This window comes from Phacochoerus africanus, chromosome 7, assembly GCF_016906955.1.
Source record: "Phacochoerus africanus isolate WHEZ1 chromosome 7, ROS_Pafr_v1, whole genome shotgun sequence".
Taxonomy (NCBI): domain Eukaryota; kingdom Metazoa; phylum Chordata; class Mammalia; order Artiodactyla; family Suidae; genus Phacochoerus; species Phacochoerus africanus.
The window spans coordinates 24,911,969-24,929,850 of NC_062550.1; the positions used below are offsets into that span (position 1 = coordinate 24,911,969).

The 17,882-nt window shown below is 51.0% G+C and overlaps 4 protein-coding genes across 7 annotated transcripts in view; 2 read left to right on the top strand and 2 right to left on the bottom strand.

Moving 5' to 3' along the window:
• The window catches only part of SARNP (SAP domain containing ribonucleoprotein), a 54,189-nt gene extending 53,139 nt beyond the window's left edge, over window positions 1–1,050 (bottom strand). Inside the window, exon 1 of the mRNA XM_047786857.1 lies at window positions 902–1,050. Within this exon, the coding sequence (XP_047642813.1) occupies window positions 902–937 (36 nt within the window). The 5' untranslated portion in view covers window positions 938–1,050. The remainder of the gene's footprint in view (window positions 1–901) is intronic.
• A 159-nt stretch (window positions 1,051–1,209) lies between these two features.
• On the top strand, window positions 1,210–3,757 carry ORMDL2 (ORMDL sphingolipid biosynthesis regulator 2). Of its 2 annotated transcripts, none has more exons than XM_047786858.1 (4): window positions 1,210–1,354; window positions 2,168–2,421; window positions 2,585–2,736; window positions 3,273–3,757. In XM_047786858.1, exons 2-4 carry the CDS (start codon window positions 2,248–2,250, stop codon window positions 3,406–3,408), a joined length of 462 nt encoding a protein of 153 aa, XP_047642814.1. In that variant the 5' UTR covers window positions 1,210–1,354; window positions 2,168–2,247; the 3' UTR covers window positions 3,409–3,757. The 2 variants fall into 2 exon arrangements, with proteins under 2 accessions (XP_047642814.1, XP_047642815.1); XM_047786859.1 differs by having other exon boundaries at window positions 1,283–1,354; window positions 2,247–2,421.
• Window positions 3,758–3,991: 234 nt separating this feature from the next.
• DNAJC14 (DnaJ heat shock protein family (Hsp40) member C14) lies at window positions 3,992–12,987 on the bottom strand. The gene is made up of 7 exons (XM_047786852.1): window positions 12,153–12,987; window positions 10,280–11,748; window positions 6,742–6,848; window positions 6,409–6,528; window positions 5,642–5,802; window positions 5,456–5,558; window positions 3,992–4,944 (listed from the first exon to the last, which is right to left on the bottom strand). Exons 2-7 carry the CDS (start codon window positions 11,690–11,692, stop codon window positions 4,734–4,736), a joined length of 2,115 nt encoding a protein of 704 aa, XP_047642808.1. The 5' UTR covers window positions 11,693–11,748; window positions 12,153–12,987; the 3' UTR covers window positions 3,992–4,733.
• A 540-nt stretch (window positions 12,988–13,527) lies between these two features.
• On the top strand, window positions 13,528–17,882 carry LOC125130923 (transmembrane protein 198-like). Of its 3 annotated transcripts, XM_047786853.1 has the most exons (5): window positions 13,528–13,747; window positions 15,020–15,279; window positions 15,860–16,441; window positions 16,876–17,033; window positions 17,136–17,882. In XM_047786853.1, exons 2-5 carry the CDS (start codon window positions 15,105–15,107, stop codon window positions 17,268–17,270), a joined length of 1,050 nt encoding a protein of 349 aa, XP_047642809.1. In that variant the 5' UTR covers window positions 13,528–13,747; window positions 15,020–15,104; the 3' UTR covers window positions 17,271–17,882. The 3 variants fall into 3 exon arrangements, with proteins under 3 accessions (XP_047642809.1, XP_047642811.1, XP_047642812.1); XM_047786855.1 differs by lacking the exon at window positions 15,020–15,279; XM_047786856.1 differs by lacking the exon at window positions 13,528–13,747 and having other exon boundaries at window positions 15,171–15,233.

The window sequence follows — 17,882 nt, forward strand, 5'->3', positions numbered from 1 at the left end:
AATTCGCCTTAAAAGAAACTACTCTTTTCTTCCAGGAAAATAATAATCTAAATACGAAAAAGCTATCAAGATTCCCAAGACCCAACTTAAAACGGCTTCTGTGATTGAGTGTCACCCAGTGGTGACACCAAGAGATGCAGGGTCCACCTGCGATATGAATTGGGACAGAGGTAACCCTAGCCTTGGAAATATTTTCCCAAAATATTACAGCTCTGAGTAAGCCATCTTCCAGGTGGGATGTGGGGGTGGGAGGGAGGCTGGCGGACGGAGAACTGAGAGAACTCAAAACTTGTCAATCTGGAGTATCTGCCTTCACTACCTCTTTAGGTCTCCTAAAGTCCAGGGCTCTAAGGGGTTGGCCTATCTTCGGAGGCCTCTCCTCAGGTTTCAAAGTTCGCCCCGGGGGCGTCCGACCACCTAAAACAAGGGGGTGGAAGCATTTTCTGGGTCAAGTTTGAGACCTAGCTAGAAACAGACCAAGTGCCATCATCTGCTACCGGGAATCTAAGCTTTGGACAACAGAAAAGCGCCAACCCAGGGAAGAAAAAGGGGTCTAGAGCCCGGCTTGGAGCCAAGAGGGGACCACTGACGTAATCCCGTCTGAAGAGAAACAAGAGAACAGGTTGAAGGCACTTACACGACCCGGTGGGGGAAGTGTCGCACGACACAACGCTGGAGGAGGGAGCTGAAGTAACAAGTAAAGATACAGGAAAATCGTGAGGTGAAATGGGAAATCAGGGAAGGCGTAGTGGGAAAGGAGGAAGGCACAAAAGAACTACGGAGGGAGCCAGGAAAAGAAGTGAAAGAGCCTGAAAGGAGAATATTCAGGAAAAGGCGCAAGCCAGCCGGCAGAATTCGGCCTCCGGAAAAGTCCGACCCGGCCCTTCCCCCTTCCCGGTACCTTCAGCTTATGGAGCTCCACCGTCTCGGTCGCCATCTTGTTACCCCTCCACTCCGCCAGGCCCCCACCCGCTGCCTCCGCCTCCGGGCGCTCCCGCCTCGGCGCCGACAGCCAAGGCCAACCAATCGCTGTGGCTCTTACTCCCGCCTCCTACCATCAATTCTTCCCATTAGTCAAGAGCTGGCGTCGCCCTCACCCCTACAAGCGGCTTTCTCCACCTCTCTCAAAAGGCGGAACGGGGAGTAGGGCGGGTTTGGCACTTTACGAAAGACGGAAATGGCGATCGATTGTGAGTCCGTATGGCAGACCGGCAGCCAATGGGTGGTAGCGGCGCTGACTCTGCTCCACCAATAGGGAGAGCGCAGATGGCCGGGGCGGCTGCTTCCTGGAGACCGCAGGTGTAGGAGGGAGAAGCAGAGCGCCCCGAGCCGGACGGGCTTCTGAATCTGGCAGGTAAGGGTTCTGAGAAGTTAGAAATGGGTCCTAAGGAAAAATGGTGGGAGGCGGAGGAAGAAGGAGGCCGGGGGGTGGGGGGTGGGGTGGCGGCGGCGAACTACAGACCGACAGTGGAGTGCTGAAGACTACGCTGAGAGCCGAAGAAGAAAGCTGGGAGGAGCAAGGGGCGGGTTCAATACCGGAGTTTAGGGAATTATAGGTAGAGGGCGGAGAGAGCTGCTTGCTAACCAGGCGTCATCAACTTTACGGCTAGCACGATTTTAAAGGGCCAAGTTCAGACCGTCAGGGCTCCCCCTGGAGTTGGGACCATCTCTCGAAACAGCTCAGGTCTCTTCCTAATTCAGCGCCAAAGCTCTGGGCACATTCTTGCAGCACCCCACACTTGAAAGAAGGAATTGGGATGCCGCCTGCTTACATGCCAAAGACATGAGTGACAGGACGGGGCGAGCCCCAGAGGAAAAGATAGAGATTAGATTAGAAAAAGTAGCTTTACCCTCCCATCCCTCCTTAATGGTGGTTCCTTGGTTGTTTTCCATGATACTCTTTTACAATTTTGGGTGTACTGTAATGTCTTCATTGTTCCTTATTAACTGCTTAAGGAAAGTAATGTAATACCCGTCCCCAAGCCTGGGCTTACTCCAAGTTACATTTAAAGGGCTCAGAAGAAAGTTTACCATACTATGTCTCTAAGATGTAAAAAGGACTCTTCTTGCCTTGTAAATTTTTTCTCCCGAGTCTTCAGTTTTTCTTTGTGCATGATGGGGAAGTCCTTTCATCCCCAGTACAATCCAGGGGATTTTGGCTCTTTAGGAGGCAACTTGGAGGAACAGACGCAGAAGCGTTAAGAGGAGATTAAGTTGGACTCCTACCTGATCCCCCACTGTGGTAGGATGAATGTGGGGGTGGCACACAGCGAAGTAAACCCCAACACTCGAGTGATGAATAGTCGGGGCATCTGGCTGGCCTACATCATCTTGGTAGGACTGCTGCATGTGGTTCTACTCAGCATCCCCTTCTTCAGCATTCCTGTTGTCTGGACCCTGACCAACGTCATCCATAACTTGGTAAGCACTAAACCATGCCCTTTTACCCACTCTACGCCTTTCCCAATCAAAAACAAAATCACCAGTTATTTGGGATTTCTGTCTTCCTTTGGGGAACTTAGCATACTTCTTGGGCTGAAGACTACTTTCTGCCCTCCTCACACTTACCCCTTCCTCCTACCAGGCTATGTATGTTTTCCTACATACGGTGAAAGGGACACCCTTTGAGACTCCCGACCAAGGAAAGGCTCGGCTACTTACACACTGGGAACAGATGGACTACGGGCTCCAATTTACCTCTTCCCGCAAATTCCTCAGCATCTCTCCTATTGTACTGTGAGTCCAGGGGGAGATATGGGAGATGGTTTAAGAGTCTGGTACAAAGGCCCACAGGGAAGCTTTAAAAGAAGCAGACTACACGGAGTTCCTGTCGTGGCACGGTGGAAACGAATCCGACTAGGAACCATGAGGTTGCAGGTTCGATCCCTGACTTTGCTCAGTGGGTCAAGGATCCAGCATTGCCGTGAGCTGTGGTGTAGGTCACAGATGCAGCTCGGATCCCGTGTTGCTGTGGCTCTGGCGTAGGCCAGTGGCTACAGCTCCAATTAGACCCCTAGCCTGGGAACCTCCATATGCCTCGGGTGCGGCCCTAGAAAAGACAAAAAGACAAAAAAAAAACCAAACTCAACCTAATTTATAAAAGTTGCTGATTATCTCCCCGATCCCAAAGTAAATATTGTTATAGCTGGAAAATTTTCAGATATCCTAGGACTATGTGCAATAAAATTGATCATTTAAAATAAAGTGGCTGGAAAGGCCTGAATATGGATAGGAAAGGCCAACTTCACTTAACTTATTTCTTCTCTCCCCAGCTACCTCCTGGCCAGCTTCTACACCAAGTATGATGCTGCTCACTTCCTCATCAATACAGTCTCATTGCTCAGCGTACTGCTGCCTAAGTTGCCCCAATTCCACGGGGTTCGCCTCTTTGGCATCAACAAATACTGAGGGATGGTCTGGGAACATTGGAACAAAGGGTTGTAACTTCTCTCCTTTCTCCAAACTGTCTTTGGTATCCTGAAACCCTGAGAACTATACAACCTTTCCCATACTCCTACTGGAAACTCTAACTTTTCCCAAGTTTTTGTTGGAAAATGGGGTTCTCTGAGCCTAGCCCTGCTAGGAGCAGGATGTCTTTGAATCAGGAAAGACAGGTGAGGTAAGGGCCAAATCACTCTCCTGCACAGCAGGAAACCATGTTTGGGCAGCTTTTTCGTTGTTTTTCCATATCATCCACTCCCACTACCTTCCAGCTCTGTTTTGCTATGTATTTCTTCTAATAAAGGTAATTTTTTCATATATGGCTACAGTTTGGTTCACAGGAAGGGTGGAGAGATGTCTTCATAAGGCTAGGGAAGAAAGATGCAACAATGACCTAACTTGAACTACAAAATTTCTCCAAGGTATTTTTTTTACCCCCTTTCCCTTGGTCCAATAGGAGGTGCCCTTTGCTCTCAGCTAACACAGGCAGGGAAAGGTTCTTAAGTGAAAAAAAGGGCTCCAGCTGTATGGGCAAAGAAGAGAGGGAAGATAGAGGTTGCCAGTTATGTATTTATAGAAAGATAATCCCCTGGCTTTAAATAGATATGTACATACAAATATGAACAAACTTAAAAAAATACAAACCCTTGGATCATATGGGGGCTGCTGGGAGCCCCTTTATCCTTTCCCCTCACCCAAGGGAAGAGGGCATGAATCTGCTTTTTAAAAATTATTAGTTTTGGCCATTCCTGCAACAACAAGCACAAAGTTGGGTGATTTCCCACACGGTGACCATCCCCACTCTCTCAACTCTATCTCCTCTAATCAGGATTACATGCTTTCTTGTTCTTTTTACTAGTATACTGGGGCAAAGAGGGGGCTCCCTCCTGAAATGGATCCAGAAATAAGATAGACTCCATAGCTTAAAAAAAAAGAGGGGAAAGTGTCGTCTGCTGTAGAAGCAAGAGACAAGACAAAGGCATACAGACCCCAGGGAAATACCCAGTTCCCACACTACTATGGGAGATACTGTCCCGCCCAGGTCCGGGCCCTAGGCTCTCTGCTCTAGCCACCCCCTATTTCTTTGGTATTGTCAGAAGACAAGATTCAGTTCCTGGGTGCTGGTGGAGGAGGGAGAGTGGTTCCAGGGCTTCCTACCATTACTGAGTGAACAATTTGAGCTTAAAATTTTCCCTTTTTTAAATATTTAAAAATAAACAAATCAAACTCCATCCAGTGCTGTACACAGCCCTTTTGACTCCCTGACATTGATTTGAGGAAAGAGAAGGGTGTCAACGTTGGAAGGGCCTCCTCACTTTCTTCCGCCGCTTCGGTTTAGCTTCTCCCTTGGGTACTGTGCTGTTGGGCTTGGAGGCTGCAGTGGCCCCAGAGCCTGGTTGAGGCGCTGCAAAGAAGTTCCCATTGGACATCTGGCCTGGGGGTACTTGAAAGATCCGGCTCAGGAAATCTTGAAGGTCAGCAGGAGGGGCATCAGGAGTAGCTCTGAGAAGAAAACAGAAGACATGATGAGGATACTGGAGTCAAACTTACCTATTTAAAGATATACTAAGTCAGTTTTCAAGCAAATCTCTTTAAAGGGTGACAGACATACATGTTCTATACAGCATGTCATTTGAGTTTTTTTTTTGGGGGGGGGGGTCTCGGTTGCCCCGTGGCATATGAGGTTCCCAGGCCAGGGATCAGATCTGAGCCACGGTTGCAACCTACACTGCAGCTGTGGCAAAGCCAAGGCCAGGAACTGAACTTATATCCAAGGGCTCCAGAGCGCTCCCACTGTGCCACAGCAGCAACTCCCAGCATGTCATTTGGAACCATATTCAGAACTCAGAGTTCCCTGTGATGTAAAAGGTTAAAGATCTGGCATTGTCACTGCATCAGCTCTGGTCACCACTGTGACATGGCTTTGAACTCTGGCCCAGGAACTTCCATGTGCCATAGGTGTGGCCAAAAAAAAGAAAATCGTGGATAGATCATTGAAAGATATACCACCTACCTCTGACGCCCACTGGTGCCTGGCATCCTCGAACCAAATGAGATGTGATAGGGGACTCTGTGAGTATCTGGGGATATCCCCACACGCTGGCATCCAGCCCACTCTGCAAGCATGAGAGATAATTAGCCAAAAATGCCACAGTTTTAAAGTTATATGAGCCCATACTTCTAGAGAACAGAAGTATACCTGTGATGTCATACACCTTTCCATCCATCAGTGCAAAGTAGGTGATCTTGAGGCCAAACATGCTTGACTCTGCCCAAAAGTCTCCTTCCTCAGCGGGATGCAGCCTCTTACACTCAGCACAGTATCTGGCATTCTTAGGTTCCCGGTCCATTTCAAACCTCCTGCAACCCAACAAAAAGGACAGTTCCTTAATTTGTCAAGCACACCTGAGGCATTGCCATAGACTCATCTTTACTCACAAACATAGCTGCAACATCTAAAATTCACTCACTTGTTACATACGCCTACACACAACCTGCCCTCAACCTTCTACTGTCTTTTTTTTTTTTTTTGCTTTTTAAGGCCGCACCCGTGACATATGGAGATTCCCAGGCTAGGGGTCCAATTAGAGTTACAGCTGCCCGCCTACACTACAGCCACAGCAACGCCAGATCTTAGCTGTGTCTGCAACCTACACCACAGCTCAGGGCAATGCTGGATCTTTAACCCACTAAGTGAGGCCAGGGACCAAACTGCGTCCTTATGGATGCTAGTCAGATTCTTTTCCACTGAGCCACAATGGGAACTTCCCTTCTACTGTGTTAAAGCCAGAAACATTACCTTTTTCTTCTTGCTAGTTCAAATCCCCAGTCTCTTGAAAAATATGGCAAGAAACCTTGGGGTCTTTTTACTCACCATCTGTATCCCACAACTGCCACTAATACAAGGAAGGTTTTTGGCTACCCTTCCCTAAGCTGTGGCTATCCTACTCCTGCCTTATTTCATACCTATGCTTTCCCTGGCATCGGCTGCACATCATAGTATTCATTGCCTCTTTAAGGTCATCCTGCAGCTTGGACAGAAACTCATTCACTGACCGGCTCAGCTCATTCTCTGCCATTCGTTTCCTAGAAGAAAAAAAGCTTTGTTAAGTCAGAGGGTATTGAGTGAGGGACAAAAGGAGGCAGATCTATTGGTCTCCTAAGGCCCCTGGGCCAGCTAGGAAGACAAGCCACCTCAGTTCTCTCTGCCTCGGTGAGCCCCCATCAACAAGTCCAGGGATCTCTGCTATTGAAGATTATTAATTTACCCCACCTGACAATTTCCTATCTCCAACTTACATCTCATATTCCTTCCGTCTTTCAGGGTTGCTGACAATGTCCCAAGCTGCCCTCAAAACCTTGAAGGCCTCCTCAGCCCGGGGATGACGATTTTTGTCAGGATGAACCTACCAAGACAAAGATTTCATCACAAATCCTTTCCAACCTTCTCCCCATCTTGGGTCAAAATAACCTCATAGCCAAAGTTTCTCTTTCACCACCCTTTTCAGGAGTCAATATAGCTTAATGGCTAATTGCTCTGGCTCTGCAGACAGATCTGGGTTCATGTCTCAGCTCTAACACCTATCAGCTATATGACCTAGAATATTTTATCTATCATGGATTGTTGCGAGTATTCAATAAGAACATATGAAACAAATGGCACAGAATCTGGCACTGTGGTGATCCACCATCCCAGTGTGCCTGGGATTGTTCCAGTTTTAGCACTGAAATTTCATGTCTCAGGAAAACTTACAATCCCAAACAGAGACAGTTGGTCACCCTACCAGGCACACACATACTAAACCCTCACATGTTAACTTTATTGTCCATCATAAAACAATAACTTTTAGAGTTCCAACAATCCTCAAACGCTTTATTTTCTAACAAGGAAATTCTCATATCTACTCAAAACTTCTACAATAGTTTGCTTTTCTGTCCTAGAAGTGAAATTAACATACCATGATCCGCACAGGCTTTTTATCCACTTTTCAGCCTTTTCTCCAAGACAAATAATATCCTCACTTCCTACAGCTTCCTGATTGTTCCCATCCTCATTCACCAAAAACAGAGATAAAGGCTGGCCTCTTGAAGGTCCCGTCATGGTGCAGCGGAAAAGAACCCAACTAGGAACCATGAGGTTGCAGGTTCGATCCCTGGCCTCGCTCAGTGGGTTAAGGATCCAGCATTGCCATGAGCTGTGGTGTAGGTCGAAGACATGGCTCGGATCTGGCGTTGCTGTGGCTCTGGCGTAGGCTGGCGGCTGTAGCTCCGATTAGACCCCTAGCCTGGGAACCTCCATGTGCCGCCGGTGAAGCCCTAAAAAAGACAAAAAGACAAAAAAAAAAAAGGCAAGCCTCTTGACTGAGACCAAATAAACTGCTGTTAAATCTCCCATAGTCCCAAGATTATAGAATGTAGGTCATGGTTACTTTAGGGCCTAATAAGGGCAGTGAGAGGTTGGATAAAAGAAGCCCACAGACATTGCGGCCCAGAACAAGGGGAAGAACTTTGTGATGTGGGGAGCTTTACCACATCTCTACTCAAGAAAGTAAGTTAAAAAGGGAGAATTTTTGAATGATATTCCCCAACAGAAGATGTCTGCTAAAAGACATGAAGGTGAAAAAAAAGCTCTACCATTAGTAACAATTTGAGTGTGAACACTGTGCCCTACTCTCAGAATATCCCAGGCTATCCACTGAGGGGCATCCATTTCCCCCCAAACTAAATTAGTATAACTCTCCTGATAATTTACAGGCCTGAATGGTTAATGGAAACTTTGGTTGCCCATTTCTCTTTGGTGTCATGAAACCTCTGAGATAATTTGCACACTGTTATATATTTTACCAGTCTAGCTCCATACACTCAACTAGGCCTCCAATGCAATTTATGCACATATAATACAGTTTTACTTGCACAGAAATAGCAGCAACAATCATATCTAAAAATAGCAACCTCACATCCACTTTAAAAGCAATTTTGGAGTTCCCGTCGTGGCACAGTGGTTAACGAATCCGACTAGGAACCATGAGGTTGTGGGTTCGATCCCTGCCCTTGCTCAGTGGGTTAACGATCCAGCGTTGCCGTGAGCTGTGGTGTAGGTTGCAGATGCGGCTCAGATCCCGCGTTGCTGTGGCTCTGGTGTAGGCCGGTGGCTACAGCTCTGATTCGACCCCTAGCCTGGGAATCTCCATATGCCGCGGAAGTGGCCCAAGAAATGGCAAAAAGACCAAAAAAAAAAAAAGGCAATTTTATTGCATGCTTGTAGTAAGCCATTTTCCTCAAGTATATAAGAAAAACTCCTACCTACACCATGCCTTACCAAAAAAAAACCAAACAACCAACCATAGTTTCACGTATGACATACATATGCACATGCCTCTCTGCGATTTACATCCCATTCTCCTTCCCTTTCCCACTCAGGGTTGGTCTTGAAATAGCTTGTTTTCTTTCACCTGTTCCTAGAATAATCACATGTACTCCCCAAACCTTCCCACACTAGTCCACACCTGCCTCACTGCGACAGATAATTGGATTTCCCTGTGTTCAAAAAACAAAAAACAAAACACCTTGCAGTTCCTGCTGTGGCACAACGGGATTGGTGGCACCTCTACAGCACCAGGACACAGGTTCAACCCCAAGCCTGGCACAGTGGGTTAATGGATCTGGCGCTGCTGCAGCTGCAGGTCACAACTGCAGCTCAGATTGATCCCTGGCCAGGAAACTCCATATACCTTGGGGCAGCCAAAATAAGAGAAAACCAACCAACCAAACGAGACCCTTCATTTATTCAGGAGAGAGTAAAAGACAGGCTTTCTGACTAGGTCTCTTCACCCTATTCAGCGGGATTTCAGCTAGATATTCCAGAGGAGATGAATCCAACACTCTAATAAACCAGGTTCATTTATCTTCTTTAAGAAAAAGAATCTCCGGAGTTCCTGTAGTGGCTCAGTGGTTAACGAACCCGACTAGGAACCATGAGGTTGCAGGTTCAATCCCTGACGTCGCTCAGTGGGTTAAGGATCTGGCATTGCTGTGAGCTGTGGTGTAGGTAGCAGACGTGGCTTGGATCCCGAGTGGCTGTGGCTGTGGCGTAGGCCAGCAGCTACAGCTCCGATTCGACCCCTAGCCTGGGAACCTCCATATGCTGGTGAGGGCGGCCCTAAAAAGACAAAAAAAAAAAAAAAGAAAAGAAAAAGTATTTCAGAATTCCAGTTGTGGCTCAGCAGAAACGAATCCGACTAGTATCCATGAGGATTCGGGTTCAGTGCCTGGCCTCGCTCAGTGGGTCGGGGGATCCAGTGTTGCCATGAGCTGTGGTGTGGGTCACAGACACATGGCTTGGATCCTGCGTTGCTGTGGCTATGGTGTGGGCCAGCAGCTGTAGCTCTGATTCCACCCCTGGCTTGGGAACTTCCATTTGCCTCGGGTGTGGCCCTAAAAAGCAAAAAAAAAAAAAAAGAATCTCATGGGAATTTTCTTGTAGCCCAACAGTTTAAGGATTTGGCATTATCACTGCAGTGTCTCAGGTCAGCGTGGGTTTGATCCCTGGCCCAGGAACTTGCACAAGCCATGGGTGCAGCCAAAAAATTTAAAAAGAGACTGAGAGAGAGGAGAGAGAAAGGCTCTCTTGACAAACGTAAAATAAAGGAAAAGTCAGATAATAGAGTAAAGGTAGAAAAGTCTTGTTGATTCTTTTCTAAGAATCAAAGATACTGTTCAGCTTCAAGATGACTTTCTACACTGCCCTCCCTTTACTCTACTCTCCCTAAAATTGTAACAGGAAATAAAGTAAAATATAGGAAATAAAAAACAGGAAGTAGAGAGGAAGGGTACTCACCATCACTGCCAGCTGCCTATAGGCCTTCTTCAGCTCAACATCTGATGCTGTGGCTTCAACTCCCAACACATGGAAAGGGTTTAGCTCATCCTCAGGAACCCCAGCCATGGTCAAGAGTCGAGCCACTTCCTCTTCAGGCTGGCAGTAGCGACCACTAGCTACAGGTGCATTCCCCTGCCTATCAGTCCTCTGCTTGACCCAAGGCAACTCCAGCCAACCCCACTGAACCATTCTTACCAGCTGCTGCCATGGCCTGCTATCTCTCAGCAGAATCAGGCACCGCTGCCAGGTGGGAGAAGCTAGCCAAGAGAAGAGCCATGTAGCTTTACCCCTCCAGCCTAATCGGTCACCCAGTCCTACCAGAAACCACCAGCCCAACTGTAGACAGCCCAACAAAAGGGCCAGAACCCAGAGCAGCAAAGCACCCAATAGTCTAAGAAAACGGATGAACAGCCCTGTCCCACAGGAAAACGCCTGGCTCAGAAACTGGAACATCACCTGGGCCCAGCCCCCCAGCCGCCCTGCCCAGACGCCCACCCAAACACGAAAAAGGTCCAGATCACTGCCTTTCAGCTGCCTGCATGCATAGATGAGATGGCCACAAGTTTCCACGTACTCCCCCACTAATACCAGCAGTTCGATCAGCCACCAGAAGCCTGCCTGTCCAAGCTGACACAGTTCCTCTGCTCCCCACAATCCCAGTCCTCTGCGCTTATCTGCCTGACTCCGTTTCCGACCGAGCCGATGTCGACCAGGGGACCTAGGATCTCTGCGTCCACCCTCCCGAGTATCCTCCTTGGCTGGAATGCGGTGCCGCTGTCTCCTCGGTGGAGGTTTCTTTCCACTGGGCACACGTGAAAAATCACTGGGGAACTTAAGAGGTTCCTCATCATCATATTCCTCTTCCAACTCTTCATCTTCCCCCAAAGCTGGAGTGGTACAATGGTGGCAAAAGTTGCTAGAAGAGCTATCTCCTCCCTGAGAATAAGGCCCTTCAGGAATTCCAGGGATTCCCTGGCAGTCACAAGCAGATGGAATGGAAAGAAAGGAAGGGTTCCCATCCTCCTGGTACCCAGCCTCATTCTCTTTTGAGAGTTCCTGGTCCACTCCTGACTCTTCTTCTGAAGATGCCTCACTCTGATCAGGGTCCTCTCCATTCCTAGGGGGTCCTGGACCCCTTGGGGGGCCATGGCTTGGATCCGACCAGTGAGCTGGATTTGGGGGCTGTGTGTACTTAGGACTAGAGTGCTCTGTGAGGCAGCGGGCACCATTAGGAGCAGGCCCGGCTGAGTCCCTGAGTCCTGAGAATGAAAGTATTTCAGGGTCCACAGAGGGTCCTAGAGTCCTGAGGGAGGCACCACCACTGTGGTGGGCTCCACACAACCCTCTTTCTCCGGGGTGCTTCTGGGCCATGACCCCGGGGCTTCCTGAGGATATTAGGTCACAGCCATCATGGTAAATTCTGATACCTGTAACAGAGGTATCAAGGTGGAGATGATCAAGGATAGGCCCAAGAAAGAGGTTAGATAATCTTAAATTAAGGATACACTGAATGCACCGAGTTCTTCTGGCGCATTCATTACCCCAGCAATAAAGCCAATACGACAACCTGCTCCCTCCCCCCACCCCCCTTACTTTTCTCTTTCACCAGAAAGCTATAACCATGAATCCAGGGAAAAGGGAGGTGCCGTAAAGGGTGCGATCCTGGGGGTCACTCTTGGTTAAAAAGTAAGGACCGGAAAGGGGACCACAAGCTGCCAGAAAAGGGTGGGGACGGAGCGGCCCTTAAGGAAAATCTAGGGCAGAGTCTGAGTTTGTCCCAGAGAGAGACAACCCTCGAACCCTCAGGGCTAGGTGGACGAAGGTAAAGTACCTAAGAGCGGCGGTAACTCCTCCCCCTCGAGCAGCTGGGCCTAGGGCCAGGGGGAGCTACGAGAGCAGCTCCCCCGGCTCCGCCTCCCGCTCACGCTCTGCTTCCGCCTTCCGTGCCCGCCGCTGCCGCCGACCTGCGCTTACTTCCACTTCCGGGGTCACCAGGGAAGACACGGGAAGGAGAAGTAAAAGCGGTTGGCGGAGGCGCGAGCCTGTTCGGTAAAGCGCCGAGTCCAATCAGAAGAGGCGGCCTTGAGGAAGCGCTGGTCCCGCCCCTTAAAGGTCCCTCTCCTGCCTCCCTCCGCGTGCTGAAATGGAATTCGCGAAGGTTGCACCCCTGGAAGCGAAGCAAGTGGACGCTGCAGCAGTGCCTGTGGAGTGGTTGCAGAGTCTCAGGGTCCCTCTGGCAGTATTTTTGGACTTTGCCAAAACCAGGGGTTAGAGGAAAGCCACCGAGCCAGTCTGTTTCCCTTGCAGACAAAACCCGGGAGCGTAGGGGAGCCACCGTTCTGATCCCTTCCCTGCTGGCTGTAACGAGGTCAGAGGCCCTTTAGTATCGTGCAGAGGTAGAGTGGAGGGAAGGACGCCCCAGGCCTGACCCCACCCTGGCCCTCCTACGCTGCTCCTTCTTTCCCAGCAACCCACGGTCTCCGCAGCGCCTGACCCAGCTGGCGAACTGCCCGGTACAACTGTAGCTCCCACGGCCCGGATCCGCCCCTCTGGCTAGAACTCAGGCCCCGTCACGAAGTTGGGCCGGAGGAATGGGAGCGCAGCTTCGCTAGGCTCTGGACCCGAGCGGAATGCCAAAAAACACTGGACTCATCTGCTTGCTGCTTTGCATCTCGTTTGCATACCAAGCTGTCTGTCGACGTCGACACACTTCCCCGCCCCCACGCAGACCCGGCTTGGGTCCCTTCTCTGTGCGTCCCCTCCTCTCCACACGCCTCTCTCCGTTAGTCCCCCTTCCAGACTCCGTCTTGCTCCGCAAGTATTTCTACCCATGAACCCCTCGCCGGCAACCCCAGACCAGTAAGAGCCCCTTCCCCCGATCTTGGATCCCGGGTCCCGGGTCCCGAAGACCAAGTTCTCCAGAAAACAATACTCCAATTCTCTGGGAAGTGGAAGAAACCAAGCCGGAGTAGGGGGGCGCTGGGACACCAGTAGAGGGTTTGAGAGCTTCGAGTTGTTGAGTCAGCGCTGAAGTATTCAGAGACCTTTTCTCAAACCTCTTGCGTTTCTCCTAAGACCCTTCCTTCCTACGGTTGCGGGGTCTGTGGTCCCAGCCTACATCAATAGGCAAACTGGGTCCCCCCACACAAAACGAAAAGAGTTGGAGGGGCCCGCCCCGTGATGTCAGCCCCCCCCCCCCCCACACACACACCCTGTCCCCTTCCTCCAACCCCCAAGCTGGCTGCATTTAGCCCACGGGGCTTGGACTACGACTTGCAAGAGTTTAGGGGGCAACGAACAGAGTGGCCCTGGGGGTGCCCACTCCCAACAACCACCCGAAACGACGCCTAAGACTCCGGGCAGGGATGCAGCTGGGGGTCTAGGGAAGCACATCTACCCCCTCCTCTCCTCAGCCTTGACAGGGTGGTGAGTAGTTAACACCCCCTCCCCAACCTCTCCTTATTTAGGGTCCCCAGACTTCCAAATGGATTGAGGAGAGGAGCCCTAGGGATTGCCCAAGCCAACTCTCCTGCCTGTTAAAACTTCCATGACCAAAAGAAGACAGCTGAAGGGAAGTGCCTGCACCGCCTTACCCCCCTCCCTTAGTGCCCCCAATGCCAGCCCCTCCTTGGTGTTCTTTCAGGAACTGAGTTCAAATCCCACTGGCAGCCCTGACATACCAGGGGAAAGGAAAAGGTAGGAAAGTTCCACCAGTATCCTGAAGGGAGGAGCAAATACGAGATGTCTATGGGCAAGGCGCCTGCCTAGTCTAAGAGGGACCACAGGAACTGGACTGTTGCTGGGCGCCCCTTCCCCCAACAACTCCATCTCCACCTGAGGCGGAGGCTTCAAAACCCTGACAAAATACGTGTTGCTGTCTCCACTTGATTCCTTATCCCAAACTCTTTTTGGTGTCTACTTTTTTCTCCTCTTCCTTCTCTGGGGTTAGAGCAGCTGAGGGAGACCCTTCACCATGACTCATTCTCTCCTCTTCCTCCTCCTTCTCCCCCTTTTGTTAACTCCACCCTTCCCAGTCTAATGGGATAATTTTGAGCCCCAGCTGCAAATGGGGCAAAGTTTCTCTTCAGCTGGAATTGGTTGCTAGGCCTTTAGACCCTAGTCACCCGAGTGCCCCTGGCCTTTCCCTCCACACACAAGGACTAGGAAACTCCAACCCCACCCTGAAAAACCAGGGGACAAAGACTCATTACCTGCATAAGATTTTTTTTTTGTCTTTTTTTTGTCATTTCTTGGGCCGCTCCCGAGGCATATGGAGGTTCCCAGGCTAGGGGTCAAATCAGAGCTCTAGCCACCGGCCTACACCACAGCCACAGCCACAGCAACGCCAGATCCGAGCCGCGTCTGCAGCCTACACCACAGCTCACAGCAACGTCGGATCCTTAACCCACTGAGCAAGGCCAGGGAGCGAACCCCAAACCTCATGGTTCCTAGTCGGATTCGTTAACCACTGAGCCACGACGGGAACTCCCCCTGCATAAGATTTTAAGTTCTAGTTCTAGTCCTTGCTTCAGAGGGTGATAGAGAGACATCTGGCTCCCTTCGACCCAGCCCCATAGATTCCTTCACTTAGTTTAGCAGGGCCAAGCTCTCTCTGAAATTGGCCTTTTTTCAAGAGAGAGAGGTACAGAGTCCTCAAGGTTTGTAAGCACCTGAGTTCCTGCCCCTACCCCCTTGCAGGTTTCCCAGGCCCCTCAAGACATTCATGGATGGATAAGAGGAGCTGACACTGGCCTCCCCATCTGTGATCACCTTCTCTTCGGCCATGGAGGAAGCCTTGCTGCCCCTGGCCATGACCTCTGACCCCAGGCCCTTTAATCAACAACTTCCAGAGCCTCCAGACCCAAGATGTGTCTTGGAACCCCAGGACAATCCTGAATTGGCACCCGCCCTGGTGTGTGCTCTTTGCTGCTGCTTTGGAATCATCTACTGCTGCTTCGGTGAGGGCAGGGCCAGGGTTCTGGGGGCAGCTGCCCAAGACTGTCACCCTCAAGGATGAGGCCAACTTTCTCCTTTACTCCAGGGCCACCTCTACTCCTCTATCAGGGGACACCTACTTTCAGTATGGCTGACACTGCTCTTGCCAGCTCTTCTCCCATTGCCACGCCCATGCCCTCCAGCTCTGACCCCTGGCAACTATCACTTGCCTCCTGCTTTAAAATTCAATTATCAGATTAACCTGCATGCTTAAGACTTCTTCACCCTTCCCCAATAACCTGAGTCAGCCTTTGGTGATTTCTTCCTGTCTATCATCCCTGGAAAGACTAAACCTTTTTTCTATACTTATTCCCCTCCTATCCATTTTACTTCTTGATTTGCCCTCCCATCCTCCCACAGTTCCTGAAAAGGCCCCACCCTCCCTGCGATGCTCCCTTTCTGCCCTTTGCTTTGAGGTCCCTGGGTGTGCTGCTCCTGTCTTCTGCCCCTCTGGTCAGCCATTCCTCTCCCTTCTCATTCATCAGAGCCATCCCTGTAGAGTCCACCTTCCTGCCTCTCAGTGCCTCCTGCCTCCCTTCCTAGGCTACCGCTGCTTCAAGGCAGTGATGTTTCTCTCCGGCCTGCTGTCAGGAGCTCTGGTGATCTTCCTGCTGTGCCGCAAGGAACGAGTGCTAGAGACACAGCTGAGCCTGGAGGTGAGCGCTGGCATTGCGCTAGGCATCGGACTCCTCTGCGGCCTGGTCACCATGCTGGTTCGCAGTGTTGGGCTCTTCCTGACTGGCCTCCTGCTAGGCCTAACCCTGGGTTCCGGGGTTCTGCTGGGCACTGAGCCCATCTACCAGCCACCTTCAGCCTGGGTGCCGGCCGGGGGGCTGGTGGGGCTGGCACTGCTGGGAGCCCTGTTCACGCTTCGGTGGCCGCGTCCATTCACAGTTCTGGGCACGGCCCTGCTGGGTGCTGCGGTGCTGGTGGCCTGTGCTGACTACTTCCTGGAGGGGCTGGCACTGGGCAGTCGGCTGGGCCAACGCTTGCAGGCACTTCCAGCCTTGCCTCCTCTCTGCTGGTATAGCTGGGTCTTGCTGGGGACCTGGCCAGCACTGGGGGCCCTTGGTGCCCTGGCCCAGTGGAAGCTCATGAATGAGGAACATGGAGGTCACGCCAACGGTGAGTCAGTGCTATGGCACAGAACACAGCCAATCTGTGCCTTCTCTTGTCCCTGGTTCCCAGACTTGAGGAAGGGAAGGGAGGAAATACTCTTGAGGGTGAAGAGCAGAGGTGATTACAATGAATAGGGAAGGGCACTGAGAGAAAGAGTTGGAGACACCAAAGGTCTAGGTGAAAATGAGGAGAAAAATTTTCAGGGGGAGCAGGAGAAAGTTACTGGGGACTATGACGAAGGAAGGAAGAGCTCAGGGAAGTCCAGAAGGAAAGAGGAGGAAAATTCCAAAGAAGTTTCTTTTAGAATAACTGGGGAGAAGAGGAGGTTTGACAGAGACGCAACAGGGAGACCAGATGGGTTTCTCTAGAGTGTGAGTGTTTGGGGTGGGTTCCTGGGTCTACAGAGGCCTCCCTGAGTCCATATTGCCCCTCCCAAGCAGTGGTCTTGAGCCAACAGCGAAGGCATCTCCAACTTCTTCGGATCCGTCAGCAAGAAGCCAAGTGGCATCGGACCTCCCCTGGTGTGGGGCTCTGCGAGGGCAGCTACCGGCGCCAGCTCCCCGCCAGCGCCCGGAGCCCTGCTGACAGTCTGGCTCCAGTGAGTGGATTGGTAGGGGGCACATGGGGATGGTCAGGGTGGGAGGGGAGGGCCTCTGCCCCAGGCCCTTTCTTCCGCTCTCTCTGCCCTGTGCCCCTCCAGAGTTATCTCCAGAGCCTTCGAGAGCGCCAACTGGGACCAGGCACCCAGGCCACAGCCCCCCACACTGTCCTGGACCTGGATTCTGACTGTGGTTCCACTGTACCCCTCACCATACCTGGTTCCACCCGGACCTGAGCCTAAACCTCCACCAATGGCCTTTACCCCACCAAGGACCTGGGAACACTAGGTGGGCAGGGCCTGAGGGCATAAGACCCCCACACAAATTTCCCCACCTCTTGGACTTGGGGATGGAATCTGTGCTCCAACCCAGACCAGCTCTCTAGGGATATGTTTCAGGGACAGATAGAGAGGAATCTGTGGGAAGGGAGAGGAATGGAAGTATGAGTACCTACCTCTGTCCAGTAATAGAGGTGCCCGGGTCCCTAAGGTACTGACTCCCTAATTCCCTCCAAAGCAAACCAAGGAGGGCTGTTACCCAAATAGCCTTCTGTACACCCACATCAGTGTGCCTCGCAACAGTAAAATAAGGTGTTTGTTTTTGTAGGACCTATAGAAAATCAAGAAGCCTCCTAAGCTTTTTGCTGGGGAGAAGGGCAGCAGAGGAGTTCCAGGATCCCTTAATCCCCAGGCGGTTGGCTTCCTGGTTAGCCTTTCCCTCTGGACCTCATAGGCTCAAGCCCCCTTCTCCTACCTCAGTTGGTGGTACTGACTGTCCTCCATGGTGCTTCCCTTTTTTTGGGGGGGCCACACCTGCAGCATATTGAAGTTTCCAGGCTAGGGGTCTAA